Source organism: Schistocerca piceifrons, chromosome 4 (genome assembly GCF_021461385.2).
Source record: "Schistocerca piceifrons isolate TAMUIC-IGC-003096 chromosome 4, iqSchPice1.1, whole genome shotgun sequence".
Lineage (NCBI taxonomy): Eukaryota > Metazoa > Arthropoda > Insecta > Orthoptera > Acrididae > Schistocerca > Schistocerca piceifrons.
Window position 1 is genome coordinate 550,556,104 of NC_060141.1, and position 22,328 is coordinate 550,578,431.

Sequence of the window (22,328 nt, forward strand, 5' to 3'; positions counted from 1 at the left end):
ATTGCCCCGTGCTAATACATACATCAAATGGGCATCTGCCAACTCCGCATTTGTAAACATTGCACTGACTGCAATACCACGTTCGTGATGAACACTAACCTGTTGATGCTACGTACTGATGTGCTTGATGCTAGTACTGTAGAGCAATGAGCCGCATGTCAACACAAGCACCGAAGTCAACATTACCTTCCTTCAATTGGGCCAACTGGCGATGAATCAGTACATACTGACGAAACTAAAATGAGCTCTAACATGGAAATTATGCGTTTCCGGACACATGTCCACATAATATCTTTTCTTTACTTGTGTGTGAGGAATGTTTCCTGAAAGTTTGGCCGTACCTTTTTGTAACACTAGTGTGGTAGGTGAGAGGGTGAGGTACCTGGTGGAGAGACAAGGCGGGTGGTCATCGCCGAAGCCGCTGCTAGCGGACGAGGAGGCGGTGTCGCTGGCGTGGTCCCGCGCCGTGACGGCGGCAGCGGCTGCGACGGCGGCGGCGGGCTCGTGCTCAGTGTGCTTGGCCAGCGCGGCGTACAGCGCATCCAGGTGCTTCGGCGGCCAGATGGGACGCGGCACTCCTACGGGCCAGCCCTCCGGGATGGGACACAGCCGCGAGCACCCACTGCCCCCGGGGGGCGGGGGCGCCGGCGTGTCCGGAGGCGGCGGCCGTGCCTGCGGGAGCGGAGGAGGCGGCGAGGCCGGGGGCGGGCAGGCGTGCCGCGGGGGCGCCGGAGACCTCGTCTGCAGCGACGAGCAGCGGCCGGCCGGCATCTGTGGCCAACAGTCAGGCGTTAACACCACGGCTACGCGGAAACTAACTTCACTTATCACGCAGCATATTACTTAACTGGACACTGAACTTATCCCACGAACTTAAATCGCGTGAATCCGAGACACACACCTACATTCGTAAGTGTGGAGGAAGGTTCCAAGAACACATTCTATCTATCTTCCACGGGCAATAAGCCAACAACAGACATGCCAACACTTAGACTACGTACAGGGTGAAAAGTATTTTAACCGACAAACTCTGGGAGTTTGTAGGGCCGGCCGTTGTGGTCGAGCGGTTCTAGGCGCTTCAGTCTGGAACCGCGCGACCGCTACGGTCGCAGGTTCGAATCCTGCCTCGGGCTTGGATGTGTGTGATGTCCTTAGGTTAGTCAGGTTTAAGTAGTTCTAAGTTCTAGGGGACTGATGACCTCAGATGTTAAGTCCCATAGTGCTCAGAGCCATTTGAACCATTTTTTTGAGTTTGCAGGGGACATCAAAACAAATATTTTTCCCGAATGTCATTTTTTCCTATGAGGTGTATTTAAACCGGTAGAGGAAGATTTCTCTGGCGGCAAATTAATTAAACCAACAAACACTTTTCCATATTTTTATGAACAAGAGACAACACTTTAACACAACCCAATTTGAATTACAGTAGATTTTCAAAAATGCCTCCATTGACATGTAAACAAAATTTACACCGTCGGATCATGTTCTGTCTGACACGGGCAAAAACCGCAGGAGTATCTTGAATTGTTCCTGCTGCTGCTACTATCCGGGCTACCAGATCCTCTTCTGGTGCAACAGGAGTTGTGTAAACAAGATTGCGCATCTCTCCCCACACAAAAAAGTCCAGAGCGGACTTACCTGTGGATCGAGCAGGTCATGGTACAGGACCACCTTTGCCAGTCCACGTTTTTGGGAACCTTCGGTTCAGGAATCGACGCACACGGTGACTGAAATGTGCTGGCCAACCCGTCATGTCGGAACCACATGCGTTGTCCTGTAGGGAGAGGGACATCTTCCAGAAAGTCTGTAAATGCTCTGGTGAGAAAATTGTAATAGTGCCTGCCATTTAATAGCCTAGGTAGCAGATACGGCCCAATTAAACAGTCCCCAACAACACCGATTCACGCATTAACGAAGAACCGCACTTGTTGATCAATCCGCTGTGCGGCTCGTCCGTTGTGGTGCGCTACGTAGTACACACCAACTGCATCAGTATACTCACTCCAGGTGTATCGCTCCATTAGTAAACAGAGACAATGCACTACTACACTGGTGGACAGCAGTTGCCTACAACTGAAGAGCGTAATACGCTCTCTAACAACTAAAGATCGTAATACGGCCCCTAACAACTGAAGAGCGGAATACGGCCTCCACCGGTTTAAATAATCCTCATAGGAAAAAATGACATTAGGGAAAAATATTTGTTTGATGTCCCTATAACCTCCCAGAGAAACATAAATACACATACCAAGAAAAGTTTTGCATCACCTCGGTTCCGAGAGTTCCGTAATCTGAACAAAATATTGGAATAGAGAACAACATAAACATCATTTCCGCCCTTTTTATTGCTCATGGAAACCACACATTGCATGTTGCACCACCATACAGTGAGACCTTCAGAGGTGGTGGTCCAGACTGCTGTACGCGCCGGTACCTCTAATACTGTGTGTTAACGTGCCTCTGCAATGAATTTGCGACGTGAATATCGTCGGCGATGGCAGCGCAGTATTCCTGTGTATGAGACATTGAGAGCCATACACATTGACTTGGCTGGACAATTTAACAAGCAGGAGCTGATGGGAGGTCTAAATGTTTTCCGTGGACTACGAATGCAGTTCAAAAAATGGTTCAAATGGCTCTGAGCACTATGCGACTTAACTTCTGAGGTCATCAGTCACCTAGAACTTAGAACTAATTAAACCTAACTAAAATAATGACATCACACACATCAATGCCCGAGGCAGGATTCGAACCTGCGACCGCAGCGGTCGCTCGGTTCCAGACTGTAGCGCCTAGAACCGCACGGCCACTCCGGCCGGCACGAATGCAGTTTACGTGTGATGTTTCTGCTGTGTCTGGAGGTAGTATGTGGCTGCCCTTGGCTGTAGTATGGGGGAACCATGCTGATTATGCTGGTCTTGAAGCTTTCCCTGATGCAAACATCTTGGCTTGGAAGACTTGGAGTATAACTGAGAGTACAGGGCTACTCGCTAAAGTTCCCACTGGTACTCTGGTGCCAGACAAGCCATTTACTTTGCCTACACGAAGAAGGATGAAGCTTAATGCAGACGAGTATCTCTTTATATGGGCCAAAGTGGGAAACAACAATAGTAAAATAAAGATTACTGGTGATTTAATGTTCTATTATAGACAATACCAATTCCTTATTTCCTCTCCTTATCTCTCCCATATTTTAAACAAAAAAAAATTTAATTATGCACTCTGCCGCCAGAAGCAGTGTGATCTTGAGCGGGACTTAGCCGCTGCAGGCCGCTCTTGCTTCGATACCTGCCAGTATTCGTCGTGGCATACTATCCACAAGTTCATCAAGGTACTGTTGGTCCAGATTGTCCCGGCGTAGATCCCTCAGTGTGGTTGGTAGGTCGCGTCGTCCATAAACAGCCGTTTCAATCCATTCCAGGCATATTCGATAGCGTTAATGTCTGAAGAATAGGCTGGAAACTCTAGTCGAGCGATCTCGTTACCCTGGACGAAGTCGTTCACTAGATGTGCACGATGAGGGTGACAAATGTCGTCCATGAAGACGAATGCCTCGCCAATATGCGGCCGATGTGGTTGTACTGAAGGTCGGAGGATGGCATTCACGTATCGTACAGCCGTTACGACGCTTTCCATGACCACCAGCGGCGTACGTTGGCCCCACATAATGCCACCCCAAAACAGCAAGGAACCTCCACTTTACTGCACTCGCTGGACAGTGAGTCTAAGGCGTTCAGCATGACCGGGTTGCCTCCAAACACGTCTCCGACGATTGTCTAGTTGAAGGCATATGCGACACTCATCGGTGAAGAGAACGTGATGCCAATCCTGAAAGGTCCATTCGGCATGATGTTGGGCCCATCTGTACCGCCCTCCATGGTGTCGTGGTTGCAAAGATGGACCTTGCCATGGCTGTCGGGAGTGAAGTTGCGCATCGTGCAGCCTATTCCGCACAGTTTGAGTCGTAAGACGACGTCCTGTGGCTGCACGAAAAGCATTATTCAACAAGGTGGCGTTGCTGTCAGTATTCCTCCTAGCCATAATCCGTATGTATCGGTCATCCACTGCAGTAGTAGCCCTTGGGCGGCCTAAGCGAGGCACGTCATCGACATTTCCTGCCTCTCTGTACCTCCTCCATGTCCAAACAACACCATTTTGGTTCACTTCGAGACGCCTGGACACTTCTCTTGTTGGGAGCCCTGCCTGGCACAAAGTAACAATGAGGGCGCGATCGAACACCGGTATTGACCGTCTAGGCATGGTTGAACTACAGACAACACAAGCCGTGTACCTCCTTCCTGGTGGAATGACTCGAACTGATCGGCTGTCGGACCCCTCCGTCTAATAGGCGCTGCTCACGCATGGTTGTTTACATCTTTGGGCGGGTTTAGTGACATCTCTGAACAATCAAAGGGACTGTGACTGTGATGCAATATCCTCAGTCAACGTCTATCTTCAGGATTTCTGGGAACCTGGGTAAGACAAAACGTTTCTTGATGTGTGAACATATACAGGCAGATGGCACGTCGGGCTCTACAGTTATTTAGCGACATGCTACAAGTAGACGCCCACTACAGGATATGCTAAATGTTTTGGCTGGATACATCGAGACAAGCCGCACTGAACCCCTCTCAGAGTTACTTGCTGTATCTCGAAGACATGCTGCTGCCGCAACAATCCTGTCCATTATGTCCTCTGGTGATGTAACAGTTCATATACGAGGCCCTTCAGATATCTCCAGAGGAAAAACTCGACTGAGGACAGATCGGTTGGTCGTGATGGACATGCGATTAGGCCACCGCGACCCATCCAGCGACCGGGAAAGGTTGCCTGCAGATGTGGGCTAAATTATAGGTTGAGATGCACGGGGTCTCCGTCGTGCTGAAATCGAATGCAGGCAACATCATTCCCCACGTCCGGCAGAACCTCGCGTAGGAATACCAGAAACAGGCGACCATCGACCATCAAGTGGGTTCGGGAGAACTTATGGTTCAGCAAACGTCTTCGACGATTCCTGCCCACACGTGACCGTAGCGCCCTCTCGTGCGTTTGCGACCCGCGACTACTATGTGATTACTGATACTCGTTGTATGCCCGATGTGCCATGTCAGTTTGTAAACGTTTTTTTTTTTTAAATCACCCTGTATACACTGCAATAAGATAGAAAGAACAATGGGCACAATTAAATGCATTAACATACAGTATTTTAAAAAAAGTACATGAAGAGTGCCTCCGGACACGACATAACAGACATGCACATAAGCAGCGTAACAACATTCTCCAGAGGGTGGACAGCGACACCAACTGACACTGTAGAGGAGATAAGCAACAGTAAAAAAGACACCTAGAATTATGAATCTGACATAACATGCCAAAATGAACAGAAAAATTGAACGTGTCACCTAAATAATAGTTAAGGATAGCGAATACTAGAGTAAATGTAGTGTAAGGTGCTCGCAGCCTGCCAACGAAAGCGCCCAGTGTTGTATATGGATGAATGATGATGCGTAGCATTAGAAATACCATTTCTCTACTAGTAACTTACACTATTTTGTTGTGACTGGCAGTCACCAGCTCGAAGGAACCATTTCGAGATATTCACTTCCACTCACAACCTGTGATGGCACTAACAAAAAAATGGTTCAAATGGCTCTGAGCACTATGGGACTCAACTGCTGAGGTCATTAGTCCCCTAGAACTTAGAACTAGTTAAACCGAACTAACCTAAGGACATCACAAACATCCATGCCCGAGGCAGGATTCGAACCTGCGACGTAGCGGTCTTGCGGTTCCAGACTGCAGCGCCTTTAACCGCACGGCCACTTCGGCCGGCTGGCACTAACAAATCTCGCCTCTATGCCACCATCGTTTTACATTCTTCTTGAAACAATAAAATTTGATTTATATTTCAATCTCAAATTTGTTACTTTAGAAATTATTTATTTTGTCTCCAATGTTGCAGACAAAAAAAAAAAAAAACTGCAAAAAGGATGTCGAACGAAATATCAAGTATGTAACACCGTTTTAAAATATTAGGTAACAGGTCTCTAAAGATGCAATAAATAAATAGGAAGTAGTGGGGACATCAGAACGGTCGCTATCAGACGAAATTTTATTTGGTTATTGTTTTCCTCTTTCTTTTCTCTCATTATGTCGTCTACGTTGTATAGTGAGTAAATTAATCTATAAAATAGTGTACATGTATGCTTACTGTCGTATGAGTGCTGTGACTGGCGAAATAAACTTCTCTGTAAGCCAAAGGAACATGAAGATGAGAACAGTTGAAGGACAGTGCGTTCTAGAAAGAGAAGTAATTGCTTTTGTTGACCTGGTTTGCTGCACGATGCACGAAAAACGCTAAGAGTGTGAGTGTGGACGCAAAGAATTATTTATACTTGCGGAATGTGGTAAGAAATGGAATGCAGACTGTTAGACGAGGAGTGATAATGACTAAAAAGAAAAGAGGGTCACTTAATTCACTACTGCAGGGCGTGTGTATGGTGGTCTACATACAGAAGAAGAAGAACAAGAACAAGAAGACCACTAAAGTTTAGATGTATCTTTATGTACTCATAGGTTCTATGAAAGGGAAAATATATAAGTAGCAACATTCTAAGGACACAGCACGTCTTGCTCCTTGTGTTTAATTCAAAAAAATGATCTCCAGTTTATTCCAATATGTATCTTGCGTGCAATTTTATATGATGCAAGTGGTGTACAATAGTATATGATATACCTGGTGTGCAATTTTACATTATACATGTGGTGTGCAATTTTATATGACTGAAATTGTCTTAGCGCATTTTCAATATTTATTCCGCGATACTCTGCTGTGTATCTATTTGTACTCCAGAAACTGCTACATTACAACGACCCATAACCTATTGCCAGCCGGGTGCACTAGCGGTTCTATGCGCTTCAGTCCGGAACCGCGCTGCTGCTACGGTCGCAGGTTCGAATCCTGCCTCGGGCATGGGTGTGTGTGATGTCCTTAGGTTGGTTAGGTTTAAGTAGTTCTAAGTCTAGGGGATTGATGACGTCAGACGTTAAGTACCATAGTGCTCAGAGCCAGCCCATAACCTATTAGCATCGACAATAATTACGACGAATCCGTGAAATTCAGGAACGAAGAGTCGTCATAGTGGATACTGCTACAGCGGAGGTTGAAATGGTAATATCAACCGCCATTCTAGATCGTTATCAGATGGGAGAAGCGTCAGTACACATATCTTTGGTCACCGAAAAATCCGGAAACTATTAACATCAAACATTGATTTGAATGAAATATACTTTGGCATACAACAGTCTGCCGATAAGTTGGAACTTTCCTTTATAAGATGCACATCGCACTTGACAATTATGTCATACACTCTGTACATTGAACTAAGAATAAAAAAGTCAAGGAGAAATTTGGAAAGAAAATTATAGTTCAGGGACAAGAAAAACCAACAAAAACTTTTCAGTTTCCTGCTGACATTGTAATTCTGGAAAATACAGCAAATGGATTGTTTGTTAAAGAGAGGTTATATGACTTATATAAAGAAAAGTAAGATAATGGTAATGAGTTGTAGTCGAATTAAAATCGCCGGTGCCGAGGGAAATAGATAAGAAAATTATTTTCAGCAAAATCAGTGACAGTGGCTGAAGTAGAGAGGATATAAATACAGACTGGCAATAGCTACGAAAGCGTTTCTCGAAAAGAAAAATTTGTTGACATCGAACACCAATTTAAGTGTTTGGGACTATTTTATGAATGTATTTGTCTAGAGTGTAACCTCTCGCGGAAGTAAAATATAGACGATAAACAGTTCAGACAAAAAGAGACCGTAAGCTTTTGGCGTGCTGCTACAGAAGAATGCTGAAAATTAACTGTGTGAATCGAAGATTGGACGAGAAGATCAGATAATTAATTAAGAGGTTGTTGTTATGGTCTTCAGTCCGAAGATGCAGCTCTCAATTTTCTTTATAATAAAGAGATACTGGACTGCACTGGAGAGAAAATTTGACTAAAAGAAGGTATCGGTTGATAGGACACATCTTTATGAGACATTAAGGTATTGATAATTTGGCAGCTTTGGGGAGGGGAAGGAAATACGAGAGGGGTCCAAATGGACGCAATTTGCAGTAGTTACACGTAGATGAAATATCTCGTACAGGGTGGGTATCGTGGAAAGCTGCGTAAAACGTACGAAAAGACTTTCATAAGATTTGTAGATGTAGCGAACAGATTCGACAACATTAAATGGTGCAAAATATTAGAAATCCTTAGATAAATACACTAAAGGGAAAGACGGATAGAAACAATATGTCTAAGTACGGAGACCGAACAGTAAGCCTGGAAGACCGAGAGAGACGTCCTAGGATTACAAACGGAAAAAGCGGTAATGTAAGTCTCTATTGTTGAACATTTATATCTAAGAAGTAAGAAGAGAAATAAAGGAATGTTTGAGACGTGTGTTCGAATTCAGGATGTATAAATTTCAATGATGGTATTTTTATCTTCAATGAGAATGAGTAAGAATTATAGGACCTATTGAATGGTATGAAGTTTATTAAGCGTAGGATATGGACTGATAGTAAATCAAAGACAGACAGAAGTGTTAAGCAATACTAGAAATGAGAATAGTATCAACTGCCAACAACGTTGCGCGTTGGTAACACATGTTCGTGGCCGATCACCGATGTTAAGCAATGTGAGTATCGGTTAGTGCTTGGATGGGTGACCGTGTGAGTACGCCGGATGTCGTTTATTCATGTACACGCAAGTCGCCGGAGAGGCCTCCAACTGAAGGTTTTACACCAAGAGGCTTCATTACAACGATAAACTTAACATCACAGCTGGGGTTCACATCCCACACGAAGTGAAGGATTTCTGGTATTTTGGAAGAGAGTAAGGTACGAGAAGCACACTAGCACAGGCAAAGAGGACATTCCTCGCTAGAGGACGTCTAGTGGACCTTAACATGAGGAGGAAATTTCTAAGAGTTCATGTCTGAAGCACAGAATTGTACGGAAATGAATTGCGGACTACGAATAAACCGTTTATGAAGAGAATCTAAGCGTTTGAGGTGTGTTGTTACAGAACGATCGTGAAAAATAATATATACGATAAGAAATGAATAGATCTTCCGCAGAATCTGCGAGGAAAAGAATATGTGGAAAACACTAGAAAAAGTGGCAAGGCGACATTGAACAACATGCACGACATTAGAAGGAATGATAGAGGACAGAAACAGTGAGGTTTGAATATATACCGTACGTAATCGAGGACTTCGGATTGTAAGTGCTGCTGAAGAGTGTCGGAGGAAGGGAAATCTTGGCGGCCACGTCGCGTCAGTGACAAAAAAAATAATGAGATCCTTTACTCTCAAGAGATGATTCATAACGGAAGAACGTAGGTTACACTAAGAAACTGGAGAAAGCTAGTCAAAATAACAACGAAGTTTTCGATTTTATGCCTTAGGTACAGTGGAGCCTCAATGTTACAGGTTACAAGCTGATGGAGATTTCACCGTATGCACAGTTTTGCTTATAGTTGTGTTCTTTAAGTCGTAGTGGCATCGATGTCGGAGATTCTTCAGGCACGTGCTACAAACGTAAGTTGTAATCGAAGTCCGCAAAATATATGTTTCTGACTACTCAGAAACATTACGACAAACATTCATGGCCTCCAACTCTGCACTCTAGTACAGGCAATTGTACCATAACCAGAGGAAAGCAACCTCATTCAAACCGGGTCAACTGGAGCTGTTAACTCAGTGTCTTTTGTTGAGGTAACAGCTCGTGCTGACCCGGTTTGAATGACCTTTCTTTTCAGCCGTTTGGTAACCATGGTAATTCTGGCTTGTGGAGTACAACCCGATGAGTATTCCGGAAGAGTCGAGTAAACATGTTTTGCAAGGGATGATTCCACCACGTCTCTCTAGCACGCACTTCAGTGTTGAGTCATATGGCCCTGATATTAATAGTATTATGAACTGAACACAATAAGCATTCAGTTGTAATGAAAACTGAATATAGAGTGACTCTTAGTTACTTGCCAGGCGTCGCTGAGCATACAGCGAGCAGTGTTTGTTGACAGAAACTTAGCGCGACCGGCGTTGTGGGGATGGCGCAGGGAGGGGGGGGAGGGGGGGGGCAGTTGAAGATACACCTTTTCGCAGCACTGTTAATGCTGGTTGAGTTACCAGCGTACTACCGCCGTAATCCTCCTAATGAACATTATACGCGGGCTTAAATGGCGCAGTAAATAGTAATCCCCGTTTAAATTGTAATTCTAGTGTCGCGTATCGAGCTTCGCATAACATAAAGTCTATACCCCGCTGTCTACACATGGGCCCTGTCTAGGTAGCTCCTCTTACGAGCTCCTATTGCTGCCAATGCGAATTGTGTCTTAGAGGAGCTACAAAGATGCATCGCCCAGCGAGCCAGCACTCACATTAAGACGCAGTAATTGAATCTTGGATAAGGGGGGCTTAAAATCATCGTAAGGCCGTCCATATCAAAGGGTTTACGCAGCTTCTTTAAATCACTTACAGCAAAATGCCGATATGGTTCCTTTGGGAAAGAAGAGAGAGATATATAGATAGAGAGAGAGAGAGAGAGATAGAGAGGGAGAAGAACGGCCGATTGTCTTTCTTGTCCTTCTCCGGTCCTCTGTAGCTAACTAGATAACTAGATGATGGGTCGAAACGCATTGCGTCACTAATTAAGAATCTACTAATTTGAGTTTAAACATTTTTTTATAGCTTGGTGCATACTGTTTCCTCAAATGAATTGCTCACGTGCAGTGAAACAAAATAAAAACAAAATACAATTATGATTGCAAACGTTTGACTTAGAAAAACAGAATGATTCTTTCCGAACTCTAAAAGTGATCTGAAGTATAAAAGTGAATCTGGAAATTACAGTTTCATCAAGACACTATATTGCAGAAGAACAACTAAAAAAGATAATCACACAGTGAAAAGGTTTAACTAAGGTTTGTAGATTATGGCTGAGAGTGAACGTCGAAAACTAATTTAAAAAAGGCAAATTTATGGCAAAAGTGAAATTGCACGAAGAAAGGAAAGCAACGTTAAACGGAACGAGTAGAATTATTTTCTTGGCAATAGTAAGAAGAGGTGAACTTTTTTCGGTCTGTTATCTATATAAAACAGACCGACTGTTGCACACGAATTGGGATGATAGAGCACACAATATTTTAACAAGATTTCAAATGGTTATAGTAATAACTAAGCACGCTGTTTAAGGGGAGGGGGGAATCTACATAGGATAACTACGTTAATACAAGAAAATAGTAATAATAACAACACCTATAACGAAGTTTGGGTGCTGCCCACAGATATCTGTTCATCTGGAATCCAGAAGGTACACACTACTGGCCTATTACACTATGCAGCATTGGTAGGTCACAAATTGTGTAATTTGTAAATTCTGGACTACACTACATAAACATTATACCACACAGCAGCACACAACACGACACCGCAGTAAGAAGAAATACAAGAAATTACGAAACAGAATTCAGTTTGATTGTAAATAAAACAAAAACGAAAGTAATTTGGAAAAGAACAACATATAATATCAGTCAGCCAAAATTATAAAGGCCCCGCGGGGTACCCGTGCGGTCTCAGGCGTCTTGTCACGGTCCGCGTGGCTCCCTCCGTCGGAGGTTCGAGTCCTCTCTCAGGTATGGATGAGTGTGTTATCCTTAGCGTAAGTTAGTTTTAAGTTAGATTAAGTAGTTCGTAAGCACCGGGACCGTTGAAATCAGCAGTTTGGTCCCATAAGACCTTACCACAAAGTTCCAAAATGTAGACTACAGGGTACGTGGAACTGAAAGAGAGGAAATTCTGTTCCCTGAGAACACATCATTTTTCATGAAGGGAAATATATTGGTTTACAACCAGTGTTTATAATCTTATTCCTCCTCCATTCTTCCTACGCTAAAGCCCGTTCCTTTCAGTCCTGCACTCTACGTTGTCACTCCATCTTTGCCTTGGACCGCCTGTCTTTTTTTTTTTTGGCAACTGGTAATTAGTTTTTACGATTTTAACAATCTTCCGTTCATTAATCGTGTCTACACGTTCGTTCCATTCATGCTTTTCTTATGTACTAACTCATTAATGGTGTCCAATTTACATTCTTTTCTGATGCTTTCACTTTTCTCTGTCTCTCTCTCTCCCCCTCTCCCCCTCCTCTCTCTCTCTCTCTCTCTCTCTCTCTCTCTCTCTCTCTCTCTCTCCCCTCCTCCCCCCTCCCCCCCCCCCCCCTCTCTCTCTCTCTCTCTCTGTTTGTGTGTGTGTCTGTCTGTCTGTCTGCTTCCTGTAACCCTCACATTATTTTCATTTCCGTGGTTTCCAAAAGTCTTCTAGCTTTTGATGTTTCGGGCCTTGCCTCAGCTGCGTGTATCATAACTGGTCTCACTACTGTTTTGTACTTGCCGTTGCGTGTTTTCCTATCTCCCACCTACATAAAGCTATTTAAACCCAAACCTGGAGTTCCCATTGCCAAGCAAGTGAGACATGGGAATTGGAAAAGTAAAGGAAACACTGTATTGCATCTTTCGATTTATGGTGCACATTCAACAAAATAAAAATTAAATTTTACGGTCACAATTTATTATGGTTCTAATGGAAACAAAAAGCTTATACGTGACTCAACTTTATGAAACATTACCATTGAATTACGTGCATTTTAACCCGTAAATGTAATGGAACTACTAAAAGCATTGATCGAACAGCTTTACTGCCAACTGTTCAGCACAGACTAATCTGACGCAGTAATCTTTCAGAATAGCTTCCTTCGCACTGAGCTTCAGACCTCAGAAGCTAATGTTACTGATATTGCATGTGATTGCCCGGGGCCCACGAATCCATTCCCTTGTGTGCGTTAGACGATAAGAGGCTGACGGGGAAGTTAGCTCTCTTTTCGTGTAGCATGAGAAATAGTGACGGAGGGGCAGCGGAACAGTAACAGTAACCGCACCCCCGAATCGAACCCCCCATGGATAAAACAGCTACAGACGTCTAATTTAACGCGTTAAATATCTGATCTTAAGCGCATGATCAGGAAAATAGAAAATATTTGAAATTATTTTTAAAGTTTGCTGAAAGTCACCAATTGCTCTCATTATCAAAATGGTTCAAATGACTCTGACCACTATGGGACTTAACTGCTGAGGTCATCAGTCCTCTAGAACTTAGAACTACTTAAGCCTAACTAACCTAAGGACGTCACACACATCCATGCCCGAGGCAGAATTCGAACCTGCGACCGTAGTGGTAGCGCGGTGCCAGATTGTAGCGCTTAGAACCGCTCCGCCACTCCGGCCGGCCTCTCATTATCATACACTGGATATGTATATTCAGGGTAATTTGGGCCCCGTTTTAAACAGAAGGTAGCTGTTCACGCATCGCAATGGTTATGAGTTCATAACTCTTAAATTTTGTGGCAACCAATGAAATCATTTTGCAGATACATTCAATGTTGTTTGTAGTCACTTCCGGTAAAATGTGTTGCGGATACAATTAGTAGTAAAGAAGATATAAATTAAAATTTCGTGCTTGATACGGCAGTTTTACTGCACCAACAGCGAAAATGTAGTATAAATACAGAAAACTGAACTCACTTTTTTGAAATAGTTACCTATTCCATAAACAGGTTTACGAACCTTCTCAGACTCATCTTCAGGTGGTGCACAGGATGTAGTAACCGATAAACTTTTTATTTTTTCGTTTTGTGAAATGTGTCATCGAGAAGAAGTTTCGAACAGATCTGACATTATTTTCAAAGTTTTTGGAAGCTGCTAAGTACTCACATTGTCACTACTGGACGAATATAGTATGGGTAATTTGGGCACTGTGAGTCACGCTGACTCAAGATACATGGAGAGTTTCTAACTTTAATACTTCACTTTTGTGTTAAACCTTTTGAACCGTGTTGTTTGTTGACACTGCTAGCCTCAACGTGAGGTTATACCTCTTAATGAGAAGATTATGGCAGCATCTTACATTTTTAAGTTCAGTCAATAATAATATGAAATACGGAAAAAAAAATTTTTTTTTTTTTTGCCTCTCGGAACCGTCAGACAAGCGACCTGCATCTGGGACTGTGACCAGGATTAGCCGTTCAGTAATATAAAAGGGGCAGTCAAATGAAAACCGAACACAACGGAAAAATGGAATGGTTCGATTCAAAATTAATCACCGCACTCACTCCTCAATATCTTCGTCCATCTTAAACTGACGTACAGGCATTGTCTTTCTTCAGGTCGCCAAAGATGTGAAATCACACGGAGAAAGATCCGGGTTGTACGATGGATGTTGCAGTGTTTCACAACCAAAAGGCTACAGTGTAGCCTTCATCCGATTAGCATGTGGGAGCGAGTGATATGCTGCAACTTGTGTTAACAGCTTTGGATTTCCTTGGCGGGGCATTGTGGGATGCTTCCACAATTGACTTTATCCTGCATCTTGTATGAACAGCTTTGGATTTGTGATTCTTCAACTTCTCCCGGCGTATTTCTTGCTCGAACAGTCCACGGGTGTACTGCCGGCCCATAGTGTCCAACGGGCACAATATTTCGGCGATCAGACATGTCGCCATCGTCAGGTGCGCTGACAAACTGAGCTCCTGAGGGCGGGCGGCCGTCCTAAGGGGATTTAGGATCGCCGAAATATTGTGCCCATTGGACTCTATGGACCGGCAGTACACCCGTGGACTGTTCGAGCTTTGGGTTTCTTTGGCGGGGAATTATAGGATGCTTCCACAATTGCTCTCGGGCTCGAAATAGTGGCACCACGTAAGGTCATGATGACCTTCGACTGCAGGGGCCCTTTTCTAGTTTAATTCCTCGAAAGTGGATCCACAATCAATGCGCAGCGTTATGAAGACGCTCTGCAGGAACTGCGATGCGCCATTAAGTAAGAACGCCAGGAATGCTGCTGGACGAAATCACTTTGTTGCACTATAACGCCCGCCCCCACACTGCCTGTAGGAAGAAGGCTAGTCTTCAGTGATTTGGTCGGAAAACACTGCAACATCCTCCGTACAGACTGCTTTTCACCGACTGATTTTCACATCTTCGGGGACCTGAAGGAAGACATGCGTGCAAGAGAGGGTACAGCTGTGTATCAGTCAGTGGGGTACTGTCAAATAGGAATTGATCGTCTTGTCTCCAGGTGGGATAAATGTTTTAACGCGTGCGCCGATTACTTTCGAATGGAACCATTCCATGGTTCCATAGTGGCGGGCGTTCGGTTTTCACTTGGCTGCCCATAACAGATGAGATGCGAGTTCAGCGCAGCGAGTTGGTTGCCGCTTACCGTAGCCGGCGTCCTCGTGGGCGACGCCTGCTCCGGGGTGGGCGGTGCTGACTGCTTGGGGGACTCGCCGCCGGACGAGCTGGCGCACGGCGACCTGGCTCCGCTGCCGCCCCCGCTGCCGCCCCCGCTGCCGCTGCTGCCGTACCCAGAAGAGCCGCCGCGGTCGCAACGGCCGCCCCCGCGCCGATCTGCGGAGCCGCCGCCCTCGTCGAAGATGGGGTTCACCCTGAGGCAAGCGTGCTGGCTGATGCACGGCTCCCTTTACGCCAACGTGTCCACATCGTACTCTCAATAAATAATCACAAGTTCTGCAAATACACTGTTGGTTATAACTAAAGGCGAAGTGGGGTCAGTTTTATTGACGTTACCGAAAGACTGTAATAACATGTTTGTTCCGTTTTTCTTTGTCATTAAAGAGAAACTTGTAGTAAGTAAAGTAACACTCTCTTCAATCTAAAGTAAACAATAGTTCAAAAATGATGGAAGAAGATAAAAAGTTTAGTAACTACAGAGATACCAAGAAGGGAAATCCACAGGGCTCAACTCACAGTCCATTCCCATTGTTTATACCGGGTAATTCAGCTGCCCCTATCCATGGGTTTTATGCAACCCGCAGTTCCTTCAAATTTCACGCACACGATTTTCATATCCTGTCGCTCACTACGTTCAAAGTAACAGTCCTACTGAAAAACTACACGACCTTTTTGCAGGAAATTTAACGTGGTAGAGGCCGTAGTTTTCCAGTCGTTCAAGAAAAACGTACAAAACTCACCTTCTTGAACAATTCCATTGCTGTGGGTTCCAGTGGAAACATAACTCAGTACCAAAATTTAACTATATTAAATTTTCTACAAAAAGACTCTGTTCATTTCCCTTCAGGACTAATATTTTCTGCATAGTGAGCAAGATAATATCAAAATCTCACGCATGGTTTTTGAAGGCGTTATGGGTTGCATAAAACGTTTCAGAAAGAACAGCTCAATTGCCCTGTATATGTGACTAACTTTCCACTTAATATTTATCAGTCAGAACTGGTGCTTTTTGTAGGCAGTACTAGTGCTATAATAAATCCCACCACGGAGAAAGTAACAGAACAAATTATTTTATCCATTTTGGTTGGAGAACACCGCAGCTGTTTTTCGTAAACGACACTGTAGGAAATACTGCAATCAGCATTAGTTTTCTTGAAATAATTTTAATACACAATTACAAGTATTGGGCCTGAGGCCATCGTCAGATGGAAGCATGCCTTTTTTCAAGTTTTTCACTTATGTCCTAATATAACAATATTTTTTGTGATGCATAGTTTACAAAAGATTTTAGACCGGAAACTAGTAATGGTATAATAAGATCATCTCAAAAAAACTTGTGATTAGACGCAATATTTCCTGTAGTATAATTAACAGAAGAAATTTTAATGGTGTTTTCAAAGAATTATTATGTAATTCTCTGGAAATGGACTCTTCCTAAATTTTGACAAAACACGCTATATTCATCTCTGTACGACAAAATATATTCATCTCTGTACGACAAATAGTATCACACTGCAAATTGATGTAGCAGATGAACCAGAGTCGGCAAATAGTGTATACCAAATTTTTTCGGTGTACATTTTTATGAAAACGTGAACTGGAAATAGCATATTACTGAGCTGCTAAAGAATTAAATTAAGCTACTCTTCTCGTTGTATAATTGCTAGTCTTGGAAACAAAAGAATCAACCACCTAATATATTTTCATATTTCCACTAAATAATGTCTTATGGAGAAATTTTATGGGGTAATTCATCACTTAGAAAGAAAATATTGATTGCGCAAAAGCGAACAATAAGAATTATATGTGGCGCTCACCAGCAGTAATCTCTCCAAGCAGTTAGACTTTTTAACTTCACCTACATATTATAAGCATATTCGCTCCGAAATTCTTCATAAATAATCCACCATAATGTGAGAAGAACAGTGATGTTCATATTTACAACATTAGAAAAAAGGATTTTTATTACCCATTATTAAAGCCGTCAGTGGCTCAGAAAGGAGCTCAGTATGCATCGATTAAAATATTTCATCATTTGCCCAATAACATAACATGACTGACAAGTAGCAAAGTAAATTTCAGATCTAACCTAAAATCATTTCTACTTCTATTCCAGAGACCAAGTTTTATTAAAAATTTTTCATCCTGTGAAAAAAATAAATTAAGTGTAATCGCTTGAGTGAAAATGATAAGTAAATGTTCATCAACATTAAAGCTAATCATATGTGCGTATCCTGTAAACTGACTTGTTCCACAACGTTTCGATATAAAAATCATTCAAATGATCTGTGTCAACATCATCATTTGTTCACGAAAATAGGAAAAGCAAGAGGATAAACAGTCTGCATCTGTTTCGTGAGTCCGTTCCACCCAGCACGTGAACTGCCACTGGGAAATAACATATGAAATTCACTACAGCTACATGAAAATTCATGTTTTTTTTTCATTATTTTACCTCTCGAATGTCACATAAATTAAATAATATGACCAGTGACGAAAAAAATACAAATTAAAAAATAATTGTTAGCAGGATCCAATCCGTTGCCTCGCCCACACCCTTTTTGCCAAGCGCGAACGCTAATCACTTGACCATAATGACTTCTTACGATTGGCACATTCGCAAAGATACATGAGTTACACAACAGACGTGTAAAACTCCTCTTGCGCTTTTCTCGGAATTGCCAATGTAGTGGACCTTACTACTTGCCTACTAAAGATGTACAAAGTTTGAAGGAAATCCGTGAAGTCAACGTTGTGGCCTCTCCTTGTAAGTGTTATACTCCGTCCGTACTCACCTCGTTGTTGACGGGACGTTAGATCTTCAACTTCCTTCTTTACACCTTTGCTACATCACCACGAAAAAGGTGAATAAAGAAATCTAGCCTCAAAGCAGAGTCACGACATAAATGCTAGTCTATCAATAGAGACCGTACCCACTGAAGGTAGCACCTTTAATTTGTATCTCAGACATTCCCCTCAAGGTTGGGCAGAGCACTCTCTTCGTCTGCTGTCCTACCACTGCCTTAAAGCAATGTGCTGATATTTTCTATGCAACATACCTCATAATAGCATCCCACATATACCCTTTACGACAAAGATTTAGGTAATACGTGGGACGCTCAGGCGCATGAACCTAGCTGAGTCAATGGAACAAGCTTCGTGAACATACAGTCCTTCGCAGCGAACAAGTAGTGATATGGAGGACACACGGATGCTGACGTGGTAGCTAGGTCTGAACGAGTCTGGATCTCACTCTTTCCTAATACGAGTCGATTTGTTGGAAACATTGTATCACCTCTCCGTATCTGCAGCATACGCTCTCTGATAAATGGGCTCATATTGCACTGTGGCTACTATCAGTATGGCAAACCTCTTGCTGGTGTCCCCTGTCACTAGGAATAGACACAACTCACTGCAGTGGGGCGAATAATGTAGAGATATTGTTGACCCTGACAACTGTCAAGCAATATAATAAAACACATATATAAAATAAATACGAAAGTTAGTCGTATGCTTTGTTTCTTAAATTATGTTACTGAGATGAGAAGAAATGGAATAAATACTAAAATAATCCCGAAATAAAAATATAAATGTCGTTAGTTGACAGTGATGTAACATACAGATAGTGATAGTGTTCGTAGTAACTTGCGTATTAGGCTACTTGAGCGAAGTAGACAGTACCAACTTCTTTTAAGGGAAAGTTCTCAAACAAGAAATGAAAATTCTAGCTGCAGTCTTTTCGACTACAAAAGGCAAAAGTATTTCACGCCCTGTAGCCTACAATGAGCACAAAACGAAAGGTTTTAGAAAAGAGACACACCCTTCTTTTAAGTATAGATATCAAAGTAGGAGTGGAGGAAGGATTGTAATTTAACGTATTGTCTACGTCGATGATGAAGCGCTAACACAGATGGACGATAGCAGTGGATAAAAAGGTATCGTGCACATTTAAACTAAACGTCTTAGAATTTGCCTCAAGCTATTTACACGAAAATCAGGAAAGTCAGATGGGATTTAAATCCTTTCTTTCCCGTATGCGTCCAGTGTCATAAACAGGGTGCAATATTTCTTGGTAGAACACTCGAACAGCTGGATTTTCGAAAACATGTAGCTGGAAAAATTCTCTTGGGTCATTCGTGACTTTGAGGAAATCGAAGTTTGGTAAGGTCTGCGTTGGTTTTCTATAAATAACGAGAAATGGAGATCACAAAACTATTTTAGTCATGGCATGTTACAGTATAACTAAATTAGCAACACAATTTTAGGCACTTGCAATCCATCATTAGTGAATATAGTGACTATAGCAGCATACTGTGCTTATTTCTCTCTAATTCTTTTTTATCGTATCCTAAGTGTATTTAACAAGTCTGTTAAAGGGTCTAGCGACGCCAATTTCTTTTACAGATGGTCCTTTGTGTTTATCAAGAAAATATTAAGTGCTCTACCTTTCATTTTGGACACTGCATTAGCGTGAGTATTCTGAGAGATGATGAACGAGGAACGAGACGGAACATTAGCTCAGTTGAATAAAGGTATGGAATGCACCGGCCACTGAATTTTTGGAAGGCGCTTGTTAGTTATTTCTCAGAAGCGATCTGAAGAGGGGACAGGAACAGCGAAAATGATCACTGAATTTTTATCCATGCTACCAATCTAGTTTCTTACCTTTGCGCAACTTCTTCCGGCCTATTGATGCACGAGGTAGTCGTTAGGTACGTCAAGAAGGAATAACTGTTTTTCGTTCTGACAACCGAAGCCAAACATTCCTTCCAAATGACTACCAAAGCTGATCTACCAGTTGAAATTGCAGAACACTGCTAGTTAAGTAACATTCAGCTATCATTAAGTGGACAGCCAGCTTTCTTTCTTTCTTCTTTAGTTCGATTGCATCATGTACTTACAATTTCGGCGACTCCATTTAAAAGACATTATACTGTCTACTGCTTCCAAAGCAAGCTCTGATTATCCCTTGGTGTCATTTGGCTCATTTTTGGCGAAAGGCGGCTACTTTGTCCACTACGCCACAGATTCGATGTTAATGTAAATTTCTAGCTGTTGTACGAGATACGTCGTTTGCTTTTACGAAGCTGTAAGTACAGTGTAATTTGAAGACAGACTGCTACTTTTTATAAGGATATTTACTTTCTTGCTGCCCGAACGCCACTTGGTTCTACTCTACCACAATTACAATATGTACACATTTTCTGTAAAACTTTTCAGAGTGTGTGACCACAACATCATGTCCTCTAACATCCTCATCTTTCGGCCACTGTCGCCAGTGGCTTTCATCATGGTGGTGTATTTACAGATTCCTCTTCAAAGGAAGGAAGAATGCCGATGTGGCGGAATTGAATGAAACTTGTAATATGACACTTTAGTTTTCCATTGCTTAACAGTTAAAAAGGACCCTTGTGAGCACTGAATACGTAACTAAGCCTAGAAAACTAGCACTCTGGAAGATGGAGGTTGTAGTTGCCGTCTTGGCCGACCAGATTTAGTTTCTCCAGGGGTCTCCAAAACTGCTTAACGAAAATGTCAGGATGGTTTCTTTGAAAAGAACAAAACAAATTTTCTTGTAGGTCTTTCCTCAATCCGAGATTGTGCTCCGTCTATAATGACCACGTCGTCGATGGAACGTTAAACATTGATCTTCCTTCCTGCTTTCGGAGAAAATAATTATTTCTGATTTTTTTTTCAAGTATTCGAATGAAAAACCACGTTGACAATTACCGAAACGGCAAACCCGTACCATTCTTTTGGTGAAATTTGTTGGCATAAGACTTAGCATTCATAAAGCAGACAAACATACAGAGAAATAATGTAGCAAGAGCTCTTCTACGAATTCATATATTTTTGTTATTTTTCATTCACGTTGAATAGCAACCTCGTTCGCTTTTCCGGCTTTCATGTATTTAACAACAGGGGGAAGGATGGCAGATAAATTCAAAAGAATATTCCAGTAGAAATATATGGTTTTGTCCGCGGGTCACTCTTCAATAGCTTCCCAGGAATACGAAGGTCCACAGTTCAGAAAAAAATGGCCTTTTCATCGACAGTTAATTACATTCTATACATGAAGGCGAAAAGTTTTAGTTATGAGAGTTCCTGAAATGGCAAACTGTGTTCAGTTCTTTTTATTTCAAAAGAGATATCCACGATCCCACAATGTTCCAATACCACAATTGAGAAAATCACGAAAGATAAGGTGACGTAAGAGAGAGTAGTTTTCTCCCGCTATGTCTCGAAATGCTGTTGTCTTCTTGATAGGTTATTCCAGTCTCTGTGTAGTTTAGACACTCTGAGTAACCGAAGTGACGTAGTGATTTGTACACTGTATTCCTGTGCAGGAGGAGTAGTGTTCAAATCCTCCCCTGCTCACGATTTATTTTAGGTTTCTTGTGGCTCCATATCAGTGCTTGCACTGTTGTTTCAACTACCTCACATCCAGTTTCTCTTTCTGTCTTTGTTCAACTGGGCCATTGCTTAAACATTAATACCAAGTATATATATTTTAATTCTAAGAATAATGTGTTAAATTCGTTACTTTAAAATGATTTATTCAAACTTGATCATTGTTTCAACGGATTTCTCTGTGCCAGTCAGCAGTATAATAATTAACTAGACCTTGTCCACATATGGATGAAAACTGACATTAATAAGAAATCAGGGGATATATTTTGTGGATGGCGAGAAAAGGGATACTTGACGAAGGGGTACATTGAGGAATTACAGATCTGTTCTTGTGTCACGTGTTGCACTTTGTTTACAGGCAGGGATTTTCGTTTCTGACGGACAAGTTTCCAAATCCCTACACAAAAACGAAGATAGGACTCCTGCATCTCAGAAATAATAGCATAGTAGCACATTTCCACCTTCTGGTGACTGTCTTCCAGATGATAGCAGAAAACTGCAGTGTGGGAAAACTATCTCTTATGTTCCTGTACAACACAGAAGAAATACAGCCCGA

General features: G+C 42.5%; 1 protein-coding gene across 1 annotated transcript in view; it reads right to left on the reverse strand.

The window, feature by feature from the left end:
- LOC124795999 (protein FAM117B-like) overlaps nt 1–22,328 on the reverse strand; it is a 387,013-nt gene that overhangs the window by 130,286 nt on the left and 234,399 nt on the right. The window contains exons 4-5 of the mRNA XM_047260081.1: nt 15,330–15,588; nt 383–771 (exon numbers count right to left, since the gene is read on the reverse strand). Of these exons, the coding sequence (XP_047116037.1) occupies nt 383–771; nt 15,330–15,588 (648 nt within the window). The remainder of the gene's footprint in view (nt 1–382; nt 772–15,329; nt 15,589–22,328) is intronic.